This window comes from Acanthochromis polyacanthus, chromosome 5 (assembly GCF_021347895.1).
Source record: "Acanthochromis polyacanthus isolate Apoly-LR-REF ecotype Palm Island chromosome 5, KAUST_Apoly_ChrSc, whole genome shotgun sequence".
NCBI classification, from domain to species: Eukaryota; Metazoa; Chordata; class Actinopteri; family Pomacentridae; genus Acanthochromis; species Acanthochromis polyacanthus.
The window spans coordinates 36,669,470-36,688,743 of record NC_067117.1 but is presented as its reverse complement, the minus strand read 5'-3'; the positions used below and the strand labels follow the sequence as shown (position 1 = coordinate 36,688,743).

General features: G+C 37.9%; 1 protein-coding gene and 1 long non-coding RNA gene across 3 annotated transcripts in view; one reads left to right on the top strand and one right to left on the bottom strand.

Annotated features, from left to right (window-relative positions):
• Window positions 1–14,353, bottom strand: part of LOC127530233 (immunoglobulin-like and fibronectin type III domain-containing protein 1) — a 44,254-nt gene extending 29,901 nt beyond the window's left edge. The window contains exons 1-3 of one of the 2 annotated variants that reach the window (XM_051948308.1): window positions 13,852–14,353; window positions 8,665–8,750; window positions 278–397 (exon numbers count right to left, since the gene is read on the bottom strand). In XM_051948308.1, the coding sequence (XP_051804268.1) occupies window positions 278–397; window positions 8,665–8,713 (169 nt within the window). In that variant the 5' untranslated portion in view covers window positions 8,714–8,750; window positions 13,852–14,353. The remainder of the gene's footprint in view (window positions 1–277; window positions 398–8,664; window positions 8,751–13,851) is intronic. The other variant, XM_022218388.2, reaches the window with a different exon arrangement.
• Window positions 13,196–14,428, top strand: LOC127534049 (uncharacterized). The gene is made up of 2 exons (XR_007941980.1): window positions 13,196–13,567; window positions 13,759–14,428. It is a non-coding gene; the product is annotated as an uncharacterized LOC127534049 (long non-coding RNA).
• The last annotated feature ends 4,846 nt before the right edge of the window (window positions 14,429–19,274 follow it).

Below are 19,274 nucleotides of genomic sequence, written 5' to 3'. Positions count from 1 at the left end.
TGCGGTTCACTGTCTTGCATATTGTTTGTGCCCTCTCACCTTCACCTCCCAGCCTCCATGTTTAGTGTACAATACATTGCTTTCTCATCAGCAACTTTCACCTTGATGTCTTTATGTTTTTTGTAAACATTTGTTGTGTAAATTAATGTTTTTCCCTTTTACATGGAAGTGTACATGATGAAATGTAACCTTTAGGTCAAATTGTGTTTGACCTGAAGGTTGTTCAGTGACGTGATGAGCCTGAATCTTTCACTCAGAGGAGAAGTTTAAAACTTACCCTCTTGAATAGTCAAAGCAATAGGTTTGCGGGTGAAATCTGGAGTTGACATTCCTTCTGGAAGTTCTTCTTTAAACTGCGTTATCATGACACCAGGCACTTTGGACTTCTTCTTGATGCCTAACCAAATCAAAACATATTAACAATTAGACAGGCTTTATATTTCTGTTGGAGCAGTTAAAGATAAATACTAATAAGCATTATCTGTAGAGCGAAAATCTTAGGACACAATTAGAAATATTTTAAGATACCTTACAATAAAGCCACTGGAAACATGAAAGTTTAAAGGACTTAATTCTGAGATGTCACCTCTGTAAATCGGTGGTCAATTTTTGAAGAAAAAAATATTTTAACGAAAAGCTAACTAAGTCTGTATCCAGATTCATTTAACATGAACACAAATCTGGAACCCAGACAAGTTCCAATAAACACTTGTCAGTTTGAATTTGAAACACAGTCACATTAAACCATATTGGCCAAGAGTATATCCGAAGAAAGGGCACATTCTGATGTAAAAAAGCCACAATACCAGACCAAAACTGTGATCACTACATAATATATCAGCTAATAGAAGAAAATTTTTTTGATGATTATGTAGTACTGTATTCTCTTGTACAAACTGCAATCAAATTAATAATCCTCTCTCAGCCAACTCAGTCGTGAAGTTAAGTGTTATTTGGTGAGTTGGGATTATTTGACCCTGCTCAAAGTTAGTTGAACTTGCTCTCATAGCTTGCAAAAAAATTAAATAAAATCTATTGCTCTTTTTGCAAGAACAAAAAGTGCAATTAGGTTAATTTGCATTCATATCTCTAATATGTTGACTGACACTACACACTCGCAACATGTTTAACATGGAGCATTCATCATAGGAAATACATAGTGAAAGACCAACAGCAGGGCAGGCATTTAGAAACCTTTTCACAGTGGCTGTCTAATTTATGCACCCAGCTGAGCAAAACCATAATTTGTTTTTAAGTAATCTTGTCAGTTTGCTTGATTGATGTACTTGGACAACTTTATGGGCCTGTTGAGTTGATGTAATAGGGGAGTTTTTCCTCCTGATATAAACATACACTGCGGGTGACTTTGTTTATTACTTTGGAGCCTCGACGGAGTGATGTGACGATTGCTGTTGGTCTGTCTGTATACAATATTACTCAAAAATGGACTAATTTGGATGAAATTTTCAGGGAAGGTCAGAAATGACTCTAGTTCCAAGTGACTGATATTTGGCAGTGATGAGGCTTATCGTCTGGATCCACAAATTTAAAAAAAAATTTTAACTTTCGCAAATGATATGATGACTGAGCAGCTGTGGCGGAGTACTGCAGTCTCTGAGTCCCCTATTTAATGTTTCAATCCTAGTAAGCTAATAATATAATAAACTGTGTGCTTACCATCAATATCACTGCTTATATCATTGAATATGTGAGTAGAAACTTTGAGTCTGTATTATTTACCGCGCCAAGGAACGTGGTGGAGGTTATGGGACAATCAAGGTTGGTTTGTCTGTCAGCAACATTACTCAAAAACGGACAAATGGATTCTGCTGAAATCTTCAGGGAGGGTCAGAAATGACACAAAGACCAACTGATTAGATTTTGAAAATGATTTGGCTTATATTCTGTTCCACAGATTTGTTAAAGATTTTTGTGTCATTGCAAGATAGCAACATAGTGACGCTGTAACTAATGACAACAAGTAAACACTACATCAGCTGCCTGCTGACGATCACAGGATTCTGATCCTACCACAGATCCACCGCTGCAGACCACAAGTTTTATTTTTTTAAATTTCATCCATCGGAAATCATACAATGACTGAACAGCCTTGGCGGAGTACTGTGCTCTGAGTGCTTTTCTTGTTAGAACATGGGACAAGTGATATTCAGAATAGTTCATAGATATTTCTCTCTGGCTTTACTGACTAAAGTAAAGGCAGCAATTTATTTCAATTATATTACATTACATGGTCTTGGAAAGACATCTGAAATTTACTAAAATATATATTTGGGAATTTCGGTTGAATTATTTTGTTAGCACAGTTCAGTCTGCATTTATAAGAACCCAGAACAGGAACGACTGTCTCAAGTTTTTATGTTTATAGAGGGGGGTAAAAAGAAGCATAACGTAAAAATGAGGATCTGTCCTTTGGTGTTACTGGGTACACAAGGTTCAACCCAGCTCTGCAGTGTCCAGCTCATCATTTTTACATAGATCCCAGAATCCTCCGAGAGTACTGATGTGAACTAACCCTCAGCAATCTCGAGGAGAGCATCACAGAATGCTGATCACAGGGGCATAGCTGGTCCAGGGATATCAGGTCTTTAATTCTTTTCACTTGCCATGAAAAACCTGTAATTGGCAGAATGTTAACTATAGCGTATCTGGATTAAAGAAAAGAATGCGTGAGCAGACAGCCCCACTTTTTTGCAGTGTCAAGCACATTGGAGGTGAATTGCTTGCAGCAGGTGCTACTGGACAGTATGTTCTGTGGTGTGTGCAGCAGAGCGGTGATGATTTTACACTGGTTGTGCTGCTGTTAATAAGCTGAACATTCACATTGTGGAACTGTGAGGATGATGCTGACACCATCGAAATAAAAAGCAACATGTTTGTGAGGAAAATATTGATCAGCCTTTGAGTGTAGAACAGCAATTAGAACTGCATGTTTAAGCCAGGCATTGATTTCACAGGTCAGTCAGCAGAAAATGGAATTCAATTGGCAGAAATTTGGTGCAAAAAAAGATTTGTAAAGCTCCTGTCATCCTGGAGCAGACTGAATATGACTAATGTGTTTGATAAGAACTGTGGAAAATGTACATACTGTATTAGGTCCTATTAGATCACTTTTTATTACACTAATCATAGCTGCCAGATGGGTAAGGATTTATACATGACCACTTGCAAAGCAGAAGGTTTTTCATTCAGTTCTTGGTTGCAGCCTGTAGCTGTGAATAACTCCTTTTATAATATTCCTAATGTGCTGGAGGACTCCCAGTTCTCTTTAAGCTGCCTATCAAACAAAACTGTTGCTTTATTCCTGTGTGGAGTTCATCCATTCTCTATACATCGCTTTATCCTCACTAGGGTCGTGGGGGGTGCTGGAGCCTATCCCAGCTGACTCGGGGAGACTGTCCTCATTGAAAAAACGACCACATAGGTCATCTGTACTCGCCCGTATTACGACCGAGTGTTACATTTTGAAGATAAGCGACCTCTAGCGGTTGAGTAAACATCGACACTCCGGTGTCTCAGCTGAAACGTCACCATGAACAAACTTTGACCTAACCCTAACCCTAACCATAACCATAACCCTAAACCCGTCTTGCGAAAGTGAGGGAAAAGCCGTTTTGCGAGGGAAAAGCTGTTTCGCGAATTAAATCCCGTAATGCCTTCTTGTCCCCCGTAGGGGCGCTAACGTAAATACGCTCTCATGAGTAGTATTCAGGGGCACGTTACATACGACCTGTGTGGTCGTATGAGTTTGAGGGCTTGTTGGACTCGGGTGAAGGCAGGGGACACTCTGGACAGGTCGCCAGTCTGTCGCAGGGCTACATATACAGACGATCATTCACACTCACATTCACACCTACAGACAATTTAGAGTTGTCAATTAACCTCAGCATATTTTTGAACTGTGGGAGGAAGCCGGAGTGCCCGGAGAAAACCCACGCATGCACAGGGAGAACATGCAAACTCCATGCAGAAAGATCCCAGGCCCAGCCCGGGATTTGAACCTGGGATCTTCTTGCTGCAAGGCGAAAGTGCTAACCACTATACCACTGTGCAGCCCCTGTGTGGAGTTATAATTTTTAATTTATTTTCTGTCTTTTTATTTGCTTGTGCATGGGTTTTCTGATGATTATTTTCTACCAGAATATAGATTCCTAACAAAGCAAAGATTGATTTTTATGAATTTCATTAGAAATATAAGGAGTGAATGGATTTTTTTCTTCAGATCTCCAATCCTCCTCCTCATTCATTCACTTTTTATTTCTGCTTTACAGTATGATTTATTCCGCATTAAGTATAGCCATAGGAATGCATCACTTGCATTCTTGAATGAGTCATATGTACTTTGTGTCTTTGTCATAGTCTCTACCACAAAACTACAAAGACGTAGAACAAAGGCATAGAATATATTAGAGGATTTAAAAAAAAATTCTGATCACCTCCAAAACTGCACATTGAATGGAATGCCAAGCTTTTCCTTCGCTGTCCTTTCATCATTTTCAATTTGTTTTTTGCTTTTTAGCTTATTATTTTTTAATTCCATTTCTTTTAATGTCCTTTGAGAAATGCCTGTGTATATTCCCAATGTTTTATAGGTGCACTTGGTTTGCCTTGACAATAACTAAATATACAAAACAATAAATGAATGGTATAAAAAAAAGTACATTCAGAAAGCTTCTAAATCTGCTAACTCTGATGTTCTCACTGTCTCACTGCTAGTCGCTAGTGTTGACTCATCAATGTCTTGGCAGTTCAAAATGTAGCTGGAAAATACATACAGGAACTAATGCTGAACTCTTCAGTTTTTAATATCACAGTATATGTTATGACATGTTAGATAGTTAACATACTGTAGATTCTATTAGTATATCTGAGTATAGGTCAAGGATGATTACAGCATTGTTGTACACAGTATTGATTTGTTTGAACTATTTCAGCCACTGTATTTATATTTCTCTACATATTGTCATAGTTTTTCAGATGCTGTTTGTCAGTTTGTTTAATGTACAATATTTCATTAAAAAATACAGTTTAAACATTAGTGCCTTTTAAACTCCAAATTACTGCAGTCACAATAATTGCATCACTCTATGAGGGTACAAATCGTGGTCTGTAATCGATGTATCTGTTGAATCTCTCAGCTGAATGAATAAAGTGAAATTAATGTCAGATTCTCATGGTTTATCAACTATTAAGGCAACTCGAGTCTGCTAAATTTAATGCACAAAATATGTGTTAATTCTTTGATTCCTTTTCCCTCCAGTTTTTTCACTCTTTCATTGCTGCTATATTTTTAAATGTATTTCCATCTTGACTGGAATAAAATTTTAAAAATATAACCACTACTGTTCCAAGGTTTGGGGTCATCTGGACAATTTCATGTTTTCCATAAAAACTCACAATTTTATTCATGTGCTAACATAATTGCACAAGGGTTTTCTAATCATCAGTTAGCCTTTCAACACCATTAGCTAACACAATGTAACATTAGAACACAGGAGTGATGGTTGCTGGAAATGTTCCTCTGTACCCCTATGGAGATATTTCACTAGAAATCCACCATTTCCAGGTAGAATAGTCATTTACCACATTAACAACGTCTAGTCTGTATGTCTGATTAATTTAATGGTATTTTCATTAAAAAAAAAAAGATTTTCTTCCAAAAATAAGGACATTTCAAAGTGACCCCAAACTTTTGAACGGTAGTGTATGTGTGTATATATTTATTTTTATATTTATTGAATACACACACACTGAATCTGCATGAATGTTTTCGGAGTAGACTAAATTAACTCTGAACTGTTTTTTACAAACTGAAAACTCTGTTCCCCATCTCCAGATTCAATCACAGTCCAAGTTCGTTGTGCCTACTTTCTGATAGGAGCTACAGCAAATTAGTCTCAGTGTTTATTTTCTGACATCCACACTGAAGATGTCACTTTTATTTTCCTTGTTTTATTTCATGTTCAGATTGAAAGACCAGTTTCATCTAAGCTACTGTTATCTCAGAGTATTGTGTACTTGTGTTCCTTCAGAATAATTGTCACAGGATTACAAGAATTCAAAAAATGTTGGCCACGGCATACAGGCTTCCAGATGTCATGGGTGTCATAATAAGTGATTGCCTAAGATCAAAGTTATGAGTTAAATTGATGGCACATGGTTCTGTTAGACTTGCTTTGAACTGCCGGCGTCACAGAAATTGCAATTTTGTACGTGTGATGATCTCACGAGGATTCGTGAAACTGTCACGTAAATTTTTGTTTCGGTTTCGTGCGCACCAACACGATTTCGTCATGTTTTTCGTGCCGCTCACCACAAAATGCACACCAATGTATTTTAAACGGCGGACTTTTCGTGCCACTCAGAACGTATTTCAAAAGAATGTGTATATTATATTTTTAAAGTAAAACCGCGGCGAATCCAACGCTATATTTTGCATGACATCGTCCCTAAACATAACCCTAACCATAATCCTAACCATAACCTAACCATAAGCCGGTGGTACACTTACCAATTTGCATAGGAATTTCAAGAATGTCCGGCGGCCGGCGGCCGCAAACGCAATTGCACAAGCAGTATATGCCGATGGACAGCTTAGATCGTCATGAATCCGCCGGTATAAACCACTTTCAGATGTGATTACCACAGCGAAAAACATTTCGTGGTGAGCGGCACGAAAAACATGACGAAATCGTGTTGGTGCGCACGAAACCGAAACTAAAACTTACGTGACAGTTTCACGAATCCCCGTGAGACCGGGTTGGATGGTCGCATGTAGGCAGGCATGAAGAGATCAAAAATTTCAAAGGAAATCCAGAAAGGTTAATTTAAAGGGGTGTCTCAGTTTACATTGGTAGTCATCATTTAAACAAATGCAACCACTAATATAATTTAATGCTAATCTTTTTATTTCTACCAAATTCATGCTGTTTGCAGTTTACATTGTTAACTGAAATGTTGAAGTTAATAATGTTTAAGCTGGGGGCACTGGGGTGACCTGTCAGATCTGATGGATTCATACAGATCATCTGTTAAAGCTGTCATTGTAGAGCAAGTTCAAAAATGTATTGAGCCTGAACTGTGCCAGTGTATTGTACAGCGTTAATCAGAACTTAGATATACATTTTACAAAAGTGGCATTTTTCCTTTATATGATAAGCTAAGCACATGGCAATCAACCGCAGTGCCCTCGAACAACAGCCTATAGTTCATTTGGAGGATGTTTGAAATGTCACAATGAAATGCACGTGTTGTGACACTGAAAGTTCTATCATCCATTCTGGATGACACCTTTCAAGGAGTGGTGAAGACCACATCATACATGCAACTCACCCAACATGGAATCATGCATTCACAGAAGACGAATCGTTTGTGCGATTTGATTTTTTTTCTTTTTTTGCTCCCATACCTTTGTCGTCTGGGTGAACTCCCTCAGAACCGTCGACTTAACACGCAACGTGACACGAGAGAGGGAACAGGACAGGTAAATAATAATCCTGACAAAAGCACCATGGCAGGTTGGAACTTCGACAGGATTATGGACACATAATCAACATAAAACACCACAATATACAGTATATACTCCAGGAATAGGAAGCACAAACACAGAGACAGAACTTAAGCAGACCAGAATATTCAGTCACACAACAAAAGTTGTTAGTCATAGACAAACTGTAACACAATATGTTAGCAAAATGTTGTTACAGCAGCATGTAAGTAGTTATGCTGCACAACTGCTGATTAGACTGAACTCTCTTACTCGTTTTTTCATGGCAGACATCTTAGGATGATTCCCGCACAGTGCTTGAGAGAAATACTTGAGGAAAAGCAATTTGTGTAAAATTATTTTTCATTCATATATTCAATCATTTTGTCTTCTATCAAACAAGGACATCTTTTCATTTTTCAGTTCTCTCTCAGATGATTCCCTGCACACTGATGATTTTGTTGATCATACTTGTTACCATCAGCTGCAGCTCGCGCTGGTTTTTAGACAAATCCTGAGGGAATGTTCTTTGTGTCAACATTTTCTGTCTTCGGACATGTTGTTTTTAACATGCTTTTGTTCAGTGATTACAGCTTGTTTTCGTTGCATCTTCTGGTATCTGTAACATCTCTGATCTTCTCTTTGACCAACATCGTCATAGCCTTGGCAGGGAGAAACTGATGAATTATAGCTTCTGTGACGGCCAAAAACTTTTTATTTTTGTAGTGGCATGTCACATTTGCTAACACAAAAAAGGCCTTTGCTGTTGAGGTTTCTCAGATTTGTGGATGATAGTGCAGAGATTTGAAATCTTGATTATTATTTGGACTGCTTCTGTCCAACAAAAGAGATAGACATGGAGCTTATCTTCATTTTGAGTTCCAACTTGACAGCATTACTCAGATTCCTTGGGTATTCCATGTCTTCAAAAAAAATGCCTTTTTTTTGGACAAGATGTCGACATTATAAAATCCTTGACGTGGCAGACTTCCCAGGTGTTTTCTTGTCTTGTAGTTTCATTGTTCTTGATGCAAAGCCACATGACTCTGTGCATTTAGCTGCATACTGTCCATCAAATGGGTCATTATCATTCCTGGGATAAGAGAAAATACAGGAGGAGACAGCTGTAAAACCAACCTCTGATGGACTGATGCACTTACCCGCCTGCCCAGCAGCAGTTTGATCGGTCACCTTCGACTTCTTCCACATCTTGTTTTCCTCTCGAGCTCTGCTGACTCAGAAGGCTCTGCAGCAAAAATAACACAAGATAACAGAGGACATCTTCAGCACATCAGACATGCATGACTAAAATGGAAATCAGCACTAATGGCGGACATTCTCTGCAGAGTTTTAGGTTTCAGCCTTTTTAATTTTGGGGTTTGCTGTGTGTTTATTTGCTCATTCTCTTTTTGAAATATAAACAGATGTTGCTCAGCGGTTGTCACAGAATTATTTAAAACTTCAGGCGCTGCTCTAAACTGTTCATATGGTGTTTTCAGAGGCATGCTGCTCCTCTTCAGGGGTGCAGTTGCTCTAACCAGTCAGTAAGAGGCAGCAGCCAGTGTCATTTACAATAAGCATTGGCTTTACCATTGGATGACTACCCGCCTCTGGGATCCGTTGCAGGGATGTGTTAACTGAGCATGGATCTTACCTAATATAAACAGGGTGAAGAGTAAGGCTTAGTTTTATCGTGCAGCACACAGAGCCAGTGCTATGGCGTCCTCATCCACCACAGTCTACTAGTAATTTGGAGTTCAGGTTGAAAAATATGCAACTCTGTAGAAAAGATTTAGTCACTAAAAGTAGGAATACTTCAAAATATTGTCATAAATAGTTTATCTATTTATGACAGTAAATAGTAAATTCAGTAAAAAGTCAAAACCTACATCAAATCAGTATTTCGTGTGACTACCCTTAAGCAGGTACACTGCCGTTCAAAAGTTTTGGGATCACTTAGAAATATCTTTATTTTTGAAAGAAAAGCAGTTTTTTCATATAACATTAAATGAATCAGAAATACAGTCTAGACATTGTTAATGTGGTAAATTACTGTTCAAGCAGGAAATTGCAAATTTTTAATGGAATATCCATATAGGGGTAGAGAGGCCCATCTCCAACAACCATCACTCTTGTCACTCACTTGTGTTCTAACGGTACATTGTTTTAGCTAATCATGTTGAAAGGCTCATTGATGATTAGAAAAACCTTGTGCAATTATCTTAGCACATGAATAAAAATGTATAAAAGTGTGAGTTTTCATGGAAAACATGAAATTGTCTGGTGACCCCAAACTTTTGAATGATATTTTAGGTTTCTCCATGAATCCTTGAAAACTATTCACAATTCTTTCATGGGTTTAGAGTCTCAAGGTCTTTTGTTTCTATAGGGAATCCCAGACTGACTAATTTGATGATGCTGAGGTCAGGCCTCTGTGTCTGTCTGTTGCAGGAATCTGTCTTCTTGTTATTGCTGAAGATAGAAATTGATGACTTTGTCTGGATGCTTGGTGCTGTTCTATTGCTGTGGAGTGATTAAGGGAACCTTTTTGTGTGATAGATAAGAATCTAAATATAAGTAATGGTTGTCAGAAATGGGCCTCTGTACCCCTATGTAGATATTCCATCAAAAATCAGCTGTTTCCAGCTAGAATAGTCATTTACCACATTGACAATGTCTAGACTATATTTCTGATTTAGTTATTATTATCTTCATTGAACAAAATGTTTTTCTTTCAAAAATAAGGACATTTCTAAGTGTCCTCAAACTTTTGAATGGTAGTGCTTCAATAAATGTGTTTCTATTCGTCATTCCCTCTCATGTTTTTAAATGTGTTGGGTTTCTAGAAGGGCAACGCAGCTCTGTTAAACCCCACTGCAAGCTACAACATCAGGAAAAGACAGTCAGTTAAACTGGAATTTTTCAGACAAAACTGAATGTTGTTGTCAAGAATTTATGGCTGAGCATTTATTGGCATTAGATTTTATGAGAATACCTAATGTACCAAAGAGGGAAAGAAATTATGATGTACTTAGCCACAGATTCACAGCAACTGTCAAAATAAACAATATTATAGTACTTAATCTGAGAGGTAAGAATTTGTTTTCCACAGCATGTTGTTGGATTATTATTTTTTAAATTAAAGACACCCAGAGAGTTTAACATAGAAACATTAGGTGCAATGTGACACTTGTGATGATCACTAACTGATTCATGTGACACAAGTTCAAGTGTTACATGAGTCAAATCTCCAGTCAGTTATGAACAGTCACATGTAGGTCATTACTATTTTTTGTTCTTGTAAAATCTGACCTAAAGACTCCCATGTTAAGAGGTCTTAACCTTCTCATTGGATGGGAATTTAAAGTAGGTGTGGTTACATGAAGGCAATTATTATTATTGTCATATTAATAGTTTGTAGCTCAACACAGATTTTCAGATGATAATGATGACATGAAGGGGTGAGTCCCATTTGAATTCTGCTTCCACTGTGAATAACATTGTGTTTTGTTTTGTTTTTTCCTTATTTGCATGGAGAACCTAACATTGCTGATATTTACTTTTTCCTTCCTTATACAACAAATTGATGGTTTTGAATATCCCAGTTACTGTTTAGATCATGTGACTGATTTCCTGCTGCAATATCTAAGAAAACAAAACAAAACAAAACAGCAATAACCAACATTTTTGTGCTTTTGTATTAAAAAATATAACTATTAATTGCATGATTCTTATTTGCTTTATCATATTAACCTATTGTAGCACATATATACCTGATGCAGCATGCTGCATGTGCAATGAACCTGGATTAAATCCTACAAACATTTACACTACCGTTCAGAAGTTTGGGGTCATCCAGACAATTTCATGTTTTCCATAAAAACTCACACTTTTATTCATGTGCTAACATAATTGCACAAGGGTTTTCTAATCATCAATTAGTCTTTCAACAACATTAGCTAACACAATGTAGCATTAGAACACAGGAGTGATGGTTTCTGGAAATGTTCCTCTGTCATTTACCACATTAACAAAATAAGGACATTTCTGAATTACCCCAAAGTTTTGAAGGTAGTGTAGATGGTTTCAAATTTGAAGTTTATTTCTTTCACCTAGACGTCTTCTTTGAGAGATCAACACCCCAAATTTCAACTAAACTGTGCTCATCGGAGATAGTAGCTCATCAAAGGAGCTATTTGATTTAAAAAAAAAAAAGATTCACAGTTTCCAACCCTTTTCAGTAACTAAATGTTCAGCTTTTATATGTTCATACTCTATTTAACAGTTGTACTAGATGCTAAATTTTAATATTTCTTTAGATTTTAAATATTTACAATCTGTCCTGACATCCTGCTGAAAATAAAACCTGCCATCCTGGAAGTGAGTGTTTTATTTTTAGTTGTACACATGCTCCAGCATATGTTCAGAAGGGTTCTGGGCACCAGCAGCAATCTTGGCTCTTGATGTGTCTCGAAAATGAAGTGCGTAACACATATGGTAAAAGCAAAAAACAGCCTGCAAGGGGAGACATCTTGGCAGGAGGCTCTTTGCATTAAAGGAAACCCACTCCACTTTCCTTCCACTGAGCAGTTTTGTGTTGCATTTATGTTTTAATGTTTCAGTTTGTCTCTCATATTTTTTTCATATTGAATTCTGACTTTTGTGGGAGGAGATGTTGTAGACAAAATAACTGTCAATACATGCTGAGCATCTGTCTCAGTCACTGTCCCATAGGTTTCGCTGCAGGCTGCATTTCAGTAAATACTTCAGCTGCTGTAAAAAAAATTAAAATAAAAAATAAAATCTATGCTTCTTAACATCATTAGATATAACCAGTATGTAGGCAAGCTGACTGTCACTGCAGGCAAGATTAAAATTAGAGATGGGCTATCTGAAATGTTGGACCACTGCAGCAGAAAGAAAATATATCCAGCGCTTCACTCTCAGACTGAATTTGTCCTTGTAGTCACTCGCCCATGTTTCCTTATATTATCTTATGTTCATATTGTGATTATATACATCCTCAATGTCTCACTCATATATTCTGCAGGCACAGCAAGAAAAATGACAAAATAGCTCTGATATAAGTATGATACATTAATGTTTCTTATGTAAGGAAGTATCTTAATTCAGTTGCACACTGCAGCTTTTGATGTTACATGAAATGCTGTATTCTAAATATATGGAAGGCTATAGAATAAGATATTCGAGACTCCACAGTATACAAACAGATTATGTCTAATGTCTCAGTTGTACGTGACATGTGTCAGTGAATCTGCCACCTACAGCAGATGACTGCACCACTGACCACATACTCTGAAAATGGCATGTGGTGGCTTCTCAAATGTCCTTCACTGCATTTTTCCACACGCCACCAATTGAAGCCGAATGTACGAGACGGAGAGCGGTGTTAGCTGTGTAACTCAGACAAAAGCGGGCCCGGTGACAACATTTTTTGGTGTCAAATGAGTGCTATATTGGTGCTATTTGAACTTCCCAGTGGATTTGCTCTATGTGTTAGAATTTCTGTAAGAGAGCTGACAAGCTGATGCATTATATGTTCTTCAAAACATGCGAGAAATACTTAGCCTATAGCACTCACTGTCGCAGCACACAGCACTGTACATGCTATGATCATTCTTTAAACAACTGTCAGGGATAAGTGGTATGTGCACGTTGGAGACAGAAGTATATAGAGGACAGTGTCAACTATAGCTCTGTGTGTTTCTTTAATGTGAAAAGAAATCCTATTTCCTGCCAAAAACACAGCCCACTCCCTACATGCAGCTCCCTGAATCGCAGGTTCCGTATTGATTTGATGCCGCCATCTAAAGTTAGTCATCACCCAACAACCTCACAGCTCTGACCACACTGTTATGATCTAGCTTCCCAGATCTAAAACTGTGAAATTCAAACTGAGAAGCCTGCATGCCGTGCCAAAGGGATTTTATCTAGCAAGACCAAATCTGTGTCCTCTATGTAATTAGATCCTGTACATTTTTAATGGATATCTACATTATTAACATGTGAACACACTCTGTAACAACTGGAACAAGATGGCAGGTAAATGTATGTTTTCTGTAACTCTACTGCTCTTTCAGCAAGCTCAGATTTTTAGAAACATGTCTGCATTCCACATGCATGTACAATTTGAGTGTTATTACTGCCTTTTTGCACCTTTTTACAAAATGCTAACACCCTTCTGATGCAAATAATATTGGTACAGATTGTATTTATCCTAGTTATCTTCACAGGTGCTGACTTGCAAGAAACAGGCTTATGGAAACCATTTCTCATCTTTGCTGAGTACATTTTCTCGTCCAGCCATCATTCTGAGGGCTACCTACCTGCTCACAGTCCTCAGTCCTATCAGCTCCCTTCCCTTTCAGACAGCAGTGTGGTGACACTGTGCCCTCTCCTAATTTTTTCAGTGTAATAGATCCTTCTAGCAGCGCGCTTGATGCTCCTCTTCTGCCTAGACTCAGTGACTGCCAAAAGCTGTTTAGGCTTTTTTGTATTTGTGGTGACTCCAAAGACATTGGAGGTTGGGTGGGCGGTGAAGCAGGGGAGCACTTTGAAGGGCGGGTCAGGGCTAATAGGTTAAATACCTCTTAAAGGATCGTTTGTTCTCATAAACCAGATGTAGTGACACAAATGAGGATGAAGTCTGGTTGTTTGTAAGCCTGGAATTGAGATAGATATGAGTTCACAAATTCAGGAATAGATCAGTGTAAACTACACAAACAAGACCAAGTGAGCTGTAAAAGTTAATGTGATCCTTGAATCCTACAGTTTAGGACCATGTTTATAAAATGTTCTTAAAAGACATGAATTTGAATGTGTAGAAATAAAAAAAAAGTAATGCAACAAGTGTGGGTTGTTTTTGTGATGTATTCATTTCTAATAAATACATGTGACATTCAACTTGTAATACGGTGGTTATATTATTAGCAATACATGTGATTATCAGGACATACCATTCAACACACTTGTATTGCATACTACATTTGATATAACCTGTGAAAGAACATTGCATAACATCAAAAAGAGCAGTGAGATGATAGTTCCACTAAAATCGATATTTTCTTTGGCTGGGGTAGATGTCTTAGTGCAGTTCTAAATTTATAAACTGATCTTGGCATTCACAGGAAATGATCAATTCTCGACCGCTGGGACATAGTAATTACCATCCTGCCAACTTTCATGAACAAAATACAGAATTTCTAAATGGCCAGTATTGATTTGACAAACTGAGGCGGAAACACTTACGATCCTGGGTAAAGTTTGACGTCCACAGCTAAGTGTCTTTGAAAATATGAACAGAAGACACATTAGAATTGAAATGATTGCTTATCATGTAATATTAAACAAGAGTTCTGCTTATAAATAAAGCAGATTATAACAAAGCCCCATTTACATAAAACCTACAGATGCATCTAAATCAAGGTCGGACACTGCAACATAAAATGCTTTTGTCCCCTGTCTTTTATTACACGCTCTGGTATGCCACTTGCATGTCATGTCGGGAGTTGTTGTATTATTTTAGGACTCGCTGTAAACGTTGCCAGCCACTGCCCACAGAGGCGTAAATAAAGAAGTGGAACGTACTGTAGATGTGTCACATTGTCTTCTCCCATTGGCTGTCACACCAAACATGAGGCAGCTGTTGGGAGTCTGTGTTCCTTCAAAGATCTGAAACCTGATCAAGAGTGTTAGTAACTCCAAGAAAAAACATCCTTCCCAGAAATACACATAAAATAAATTATGCTATAATAAAATACTATTCACCATACATGCTGCCCAGAATAGATTGGTGTGTGCCAAAGTTAGTTATACTTCTTCAGTTACGCCTTTAAAAAAACAAACAATCTGTTTACGGTAATGCACCAAACACATGAACTTCCCTGTATGAGAAAACCCACTTGGCAATCAAACCTTCGGATTCTGATTCCATGGCACTATATCTACAGTATCTATACATTTTTTTATTCAATTTGAAATCATATTGTATCATATGCTTTGGATGTTGGCAAAACAACCCAAAATTTATACCGAACTAGTTTCTATTGTACAGGCAGGCCTCGCTGAATTCTGTTTTTCTAACTACATGCCAGTACTCCTGCTTGCCCAAACTTTACTGCCCTGACAGTAAACCTTTTCCCCAGCAAACATCAACAACCATAAATCTGTCATACTTGAAGATAAATATCTCCAAGTATCATCTTCTATGTAAATAGTAATAGGTCACAGGTATTTCATTGTTTATGTTGTGTAAATGCATAGGAAACATGTAGTTCACTGCAAAACTTGGTGATGTATGCAAACTGAATACACCTTTATTTAATCAGGTTTGATGTTAATGATGCTATAGCTCACATAGGCTTTTGGTGGCCAATGCTATGAGGCAGCAGCAGCTTACATGCTTCTACATGTTATACAATCATACACACTTAATGCTTAAACACACATTCATTTTCATCAGCTACTCAAGAGGCTTATTGGTTCACTCTCACAGAAAGGTGACACCACAGGCATGTTCTGGTTTAGTGACAGAGGTTTAGCCATGTCATCTGGTCAGGTCCAAGTCTGGGAAGGGTTGACGGAGGGCACACATTCTGTCCTATGCTATTTTCAGATGAGCAAACTACAAATGATGCCCAACGGCAGTGAAAGTTTGCCGAAATACAGAGATGCTAAAAAATAACTTGTGGAATCAGCATTTTGACCTTTCAGTTTAAAAAAAAATATATTGCAGTTTACAGCCTCACAAAGGAATGTGTAATGTGACACTTGTTGACTTTGCTTCTAGAAAGGTTTTTTTGGACTTTGTTTTTTTCCAGCTGTTTAAAGCTGCTGTCCGGAGTTTCCGTTTGTTTTCAATTTATGTATCATTGTTTAACAAAGCTTAAATGTGTTAGTCTAGTTCGATACTATAATATAAAGTTAGTATAACGCGATATGAAAATTTATTCCTGAGCTCCGCCTTCCTCTCATAGACCCCCATGTTATTCCAAAAAGCGGCGGTTGCTGCCGACCAATCAAGTTCGAGCTTCAGCTTTGTCATGCTGTCAATCAACGGTTACACGCACAGCAAGCAAGCCCATGCAGAGGTTCACGAGCTACGTACTACGCAACCGCGCGCACATTTGTTTTGCTTGTGGAGGAGAGAGCATCAGGGCTCAGCAACTTCCAGAAAAGTTACCAATCCAGGCTTGTCAGGCCAAGAGACTGCAGGACGTTTTTTGGCTCGGGATGCTCGCGTCGCTCCCCGACCACGGCCTCCATAGCCCGCCTGACGGCTTCGTTTAGATGCCGTGGTCGGGGTGCTCGCGTCGCTCCCCGACCACGGCCTCCATAGCCCGCCTGACGGCTTCGTTTAGATGCCCGACCTCTGGAGGAAGATGTTGGGGCGTCTGGGACATACTCTTCGTCAGAGGAGTCATGCAATTCTGAACTCTAGATAGAAATAAATAAACAATGTAACACATATACACGCGTAAATGCCCTAAGTTTGCTAAACAATGTCATTGAGAGGGATACACGAGTGTAATCACATATTGAAACTTTACTCGTTCGCCCTAGCAGATTCATGTTATTTTGGTATTAGGACAAGTTAGACTCAATTACAGCATTCTAACATAATTCCTTTATTATTTACTAAATGTACTAAATGTAGAAGAGGGGAAAACAGCAAAACAGGCAAGATGCTGCAGCACTCCGGGCACTCCTCTCATGTACTGCGCGCGTGCACAAATAAAGGGGCGAAATCAGAGGGAGGCAGGGTGGGACCACCAGTGTTTTGGGAGACGCTGCGATTCAAACTCCGGACAGCAGCTTTAAGCAATGGATGCACCCACTTCAGCTATGGACATGCTATATATATGCATGCTAAAATAAAATCTAGGGTCAAATATTAGTCATTCATTGCAATAGCCAATAGAATTTGGTTAGTGACTCAGAAATATTCAGGTAGAAAATATTCTAGGAATTCTGCAATTATGTAGAAAGTTTGTTTTATTTTATTTATTTATTTATTTTTATTCAAGGACTCAACAAAATAGTCATTCCAGAATTGGAGGACATTTGGGCTTCAAACTTTTTGAAAATAATTAACCCTCTCCTTTACAATTTTCTGCTCCGTATTTATCAATAATAGGAACTAATCAAAGACTTGATTAGCTTAGCTTACACATTAATGGTACCATTTTTATTCCATATTTTGTTGTTTGCTAACCCCACTCTAACCATAGAAATTGGATTGTTAATCCATGCTAATGTTAGCTTTTTCTCAGGCGCAGAAGCTAGATATTAGCGAGCTGTTACTACTGACCAAGAGGACAAACTTACTTATGGAAAAGGTAAAGAAAAAGTCAAAAGAATGTCTTATCCTGATAATATACATAACAGGGTTGTATGAGGTAGAGTGAGACATTCAATCAAGGCTGACAATGTTATGAAAATATGAAAAATAGCAGAGATGACATAGCTTTGCTCTATCCATTCTTTTGGAAAACTGATAATGTCAATTAATTGATGTTGATTCACTTTTCTTCTTCTACTACTGGCTAATAAGGTTATGCTAACAAGGTTGTTGTGGGACACACATTCCATGCATATTAAGTATTATTTAAATCATCATTAAATAATCATTATCACATTGATTGAAAAAAGTGTTCCCACAATTACAAGAGACATCAATGATTAAAAAAAACAACAAAAAGGAGATTTAAATTTAATTTCAACAGTTTTATTCAGGGGTGAAAGTAGTTTTAAATTATTGCTATGTACTATGACCAAAACCCTCGTCTCGCTCTAACTTCATGCATTTTAAAATACCAAAGTTAACACAAACAAGTGAAAACATTAATATTTTACTGTAGGCCAATGGAATAGGTAAGAATTAAAAACACTTGAAAATATGGTGAACTTTTTGCTTTAATTGGAACACTGATAAACATCCAGAATACAAGGCTCTAAGAACAGACATGAGATCAGGAGCAAACACTCAGAATGAAACTAAACATCAAAATACATCACCTAAAAGATTTTCCACAGAGGCCTGAAGTAGTTATAGTAGTAGTAGTTAGTTTCTGATTTTCTGTGGTAACCCATCTTCAGTGTCCTTGTTTTTCCCTTTAATCAAAGAGGTCATTTTCCTCGCATTATTACTTTGACAAAAAAATCATTGACTGTTTTGTAGTGCTTCACTCCATTTTTATTTAAAGTATGCATCTCTCGATGATAACCGCTGTAAATCCAGTTTAAAGTTTTTCAGCCAATCACAAGAACGTGTAGAATTTCAAGTGTAATTTATTGCTCGCACTGTCCCAGCACAAGCGGCGCTTGTTGACGAGTTGTAGGAAATGTCCCAGTGCAATAAATCAAACGCACCTACTTGCTATTGGCTGCTATTGGCCATAGCAGTCGCTGTGTTATGGAAAGTAGACACACATGCGCACTCACGTACTACTGAGTGAACGGTTGATAGCAGGTAGCCGGGCGCCATACCCATAGATACCGGTGGAAGAGTGGTGTACCGCCACCGGATCTTTTGCCGGTACGCAGTACCGGACCTTACCGGCTTACTCACCCCTGGTTTTATTTGAGATTCAGTTTGGTCATTAGGAGGGTGGGGCAACAGAAATATCATCTTTTAGGGGAAACTCCAGACTTATTTGGTATTTTTTAAAAGTATTTTCAAACATTCTTTCTTCAAAAATTTTTGAAATTTGATGGATGGGACATCAAATGTCCTCCAATTCTGTAATGA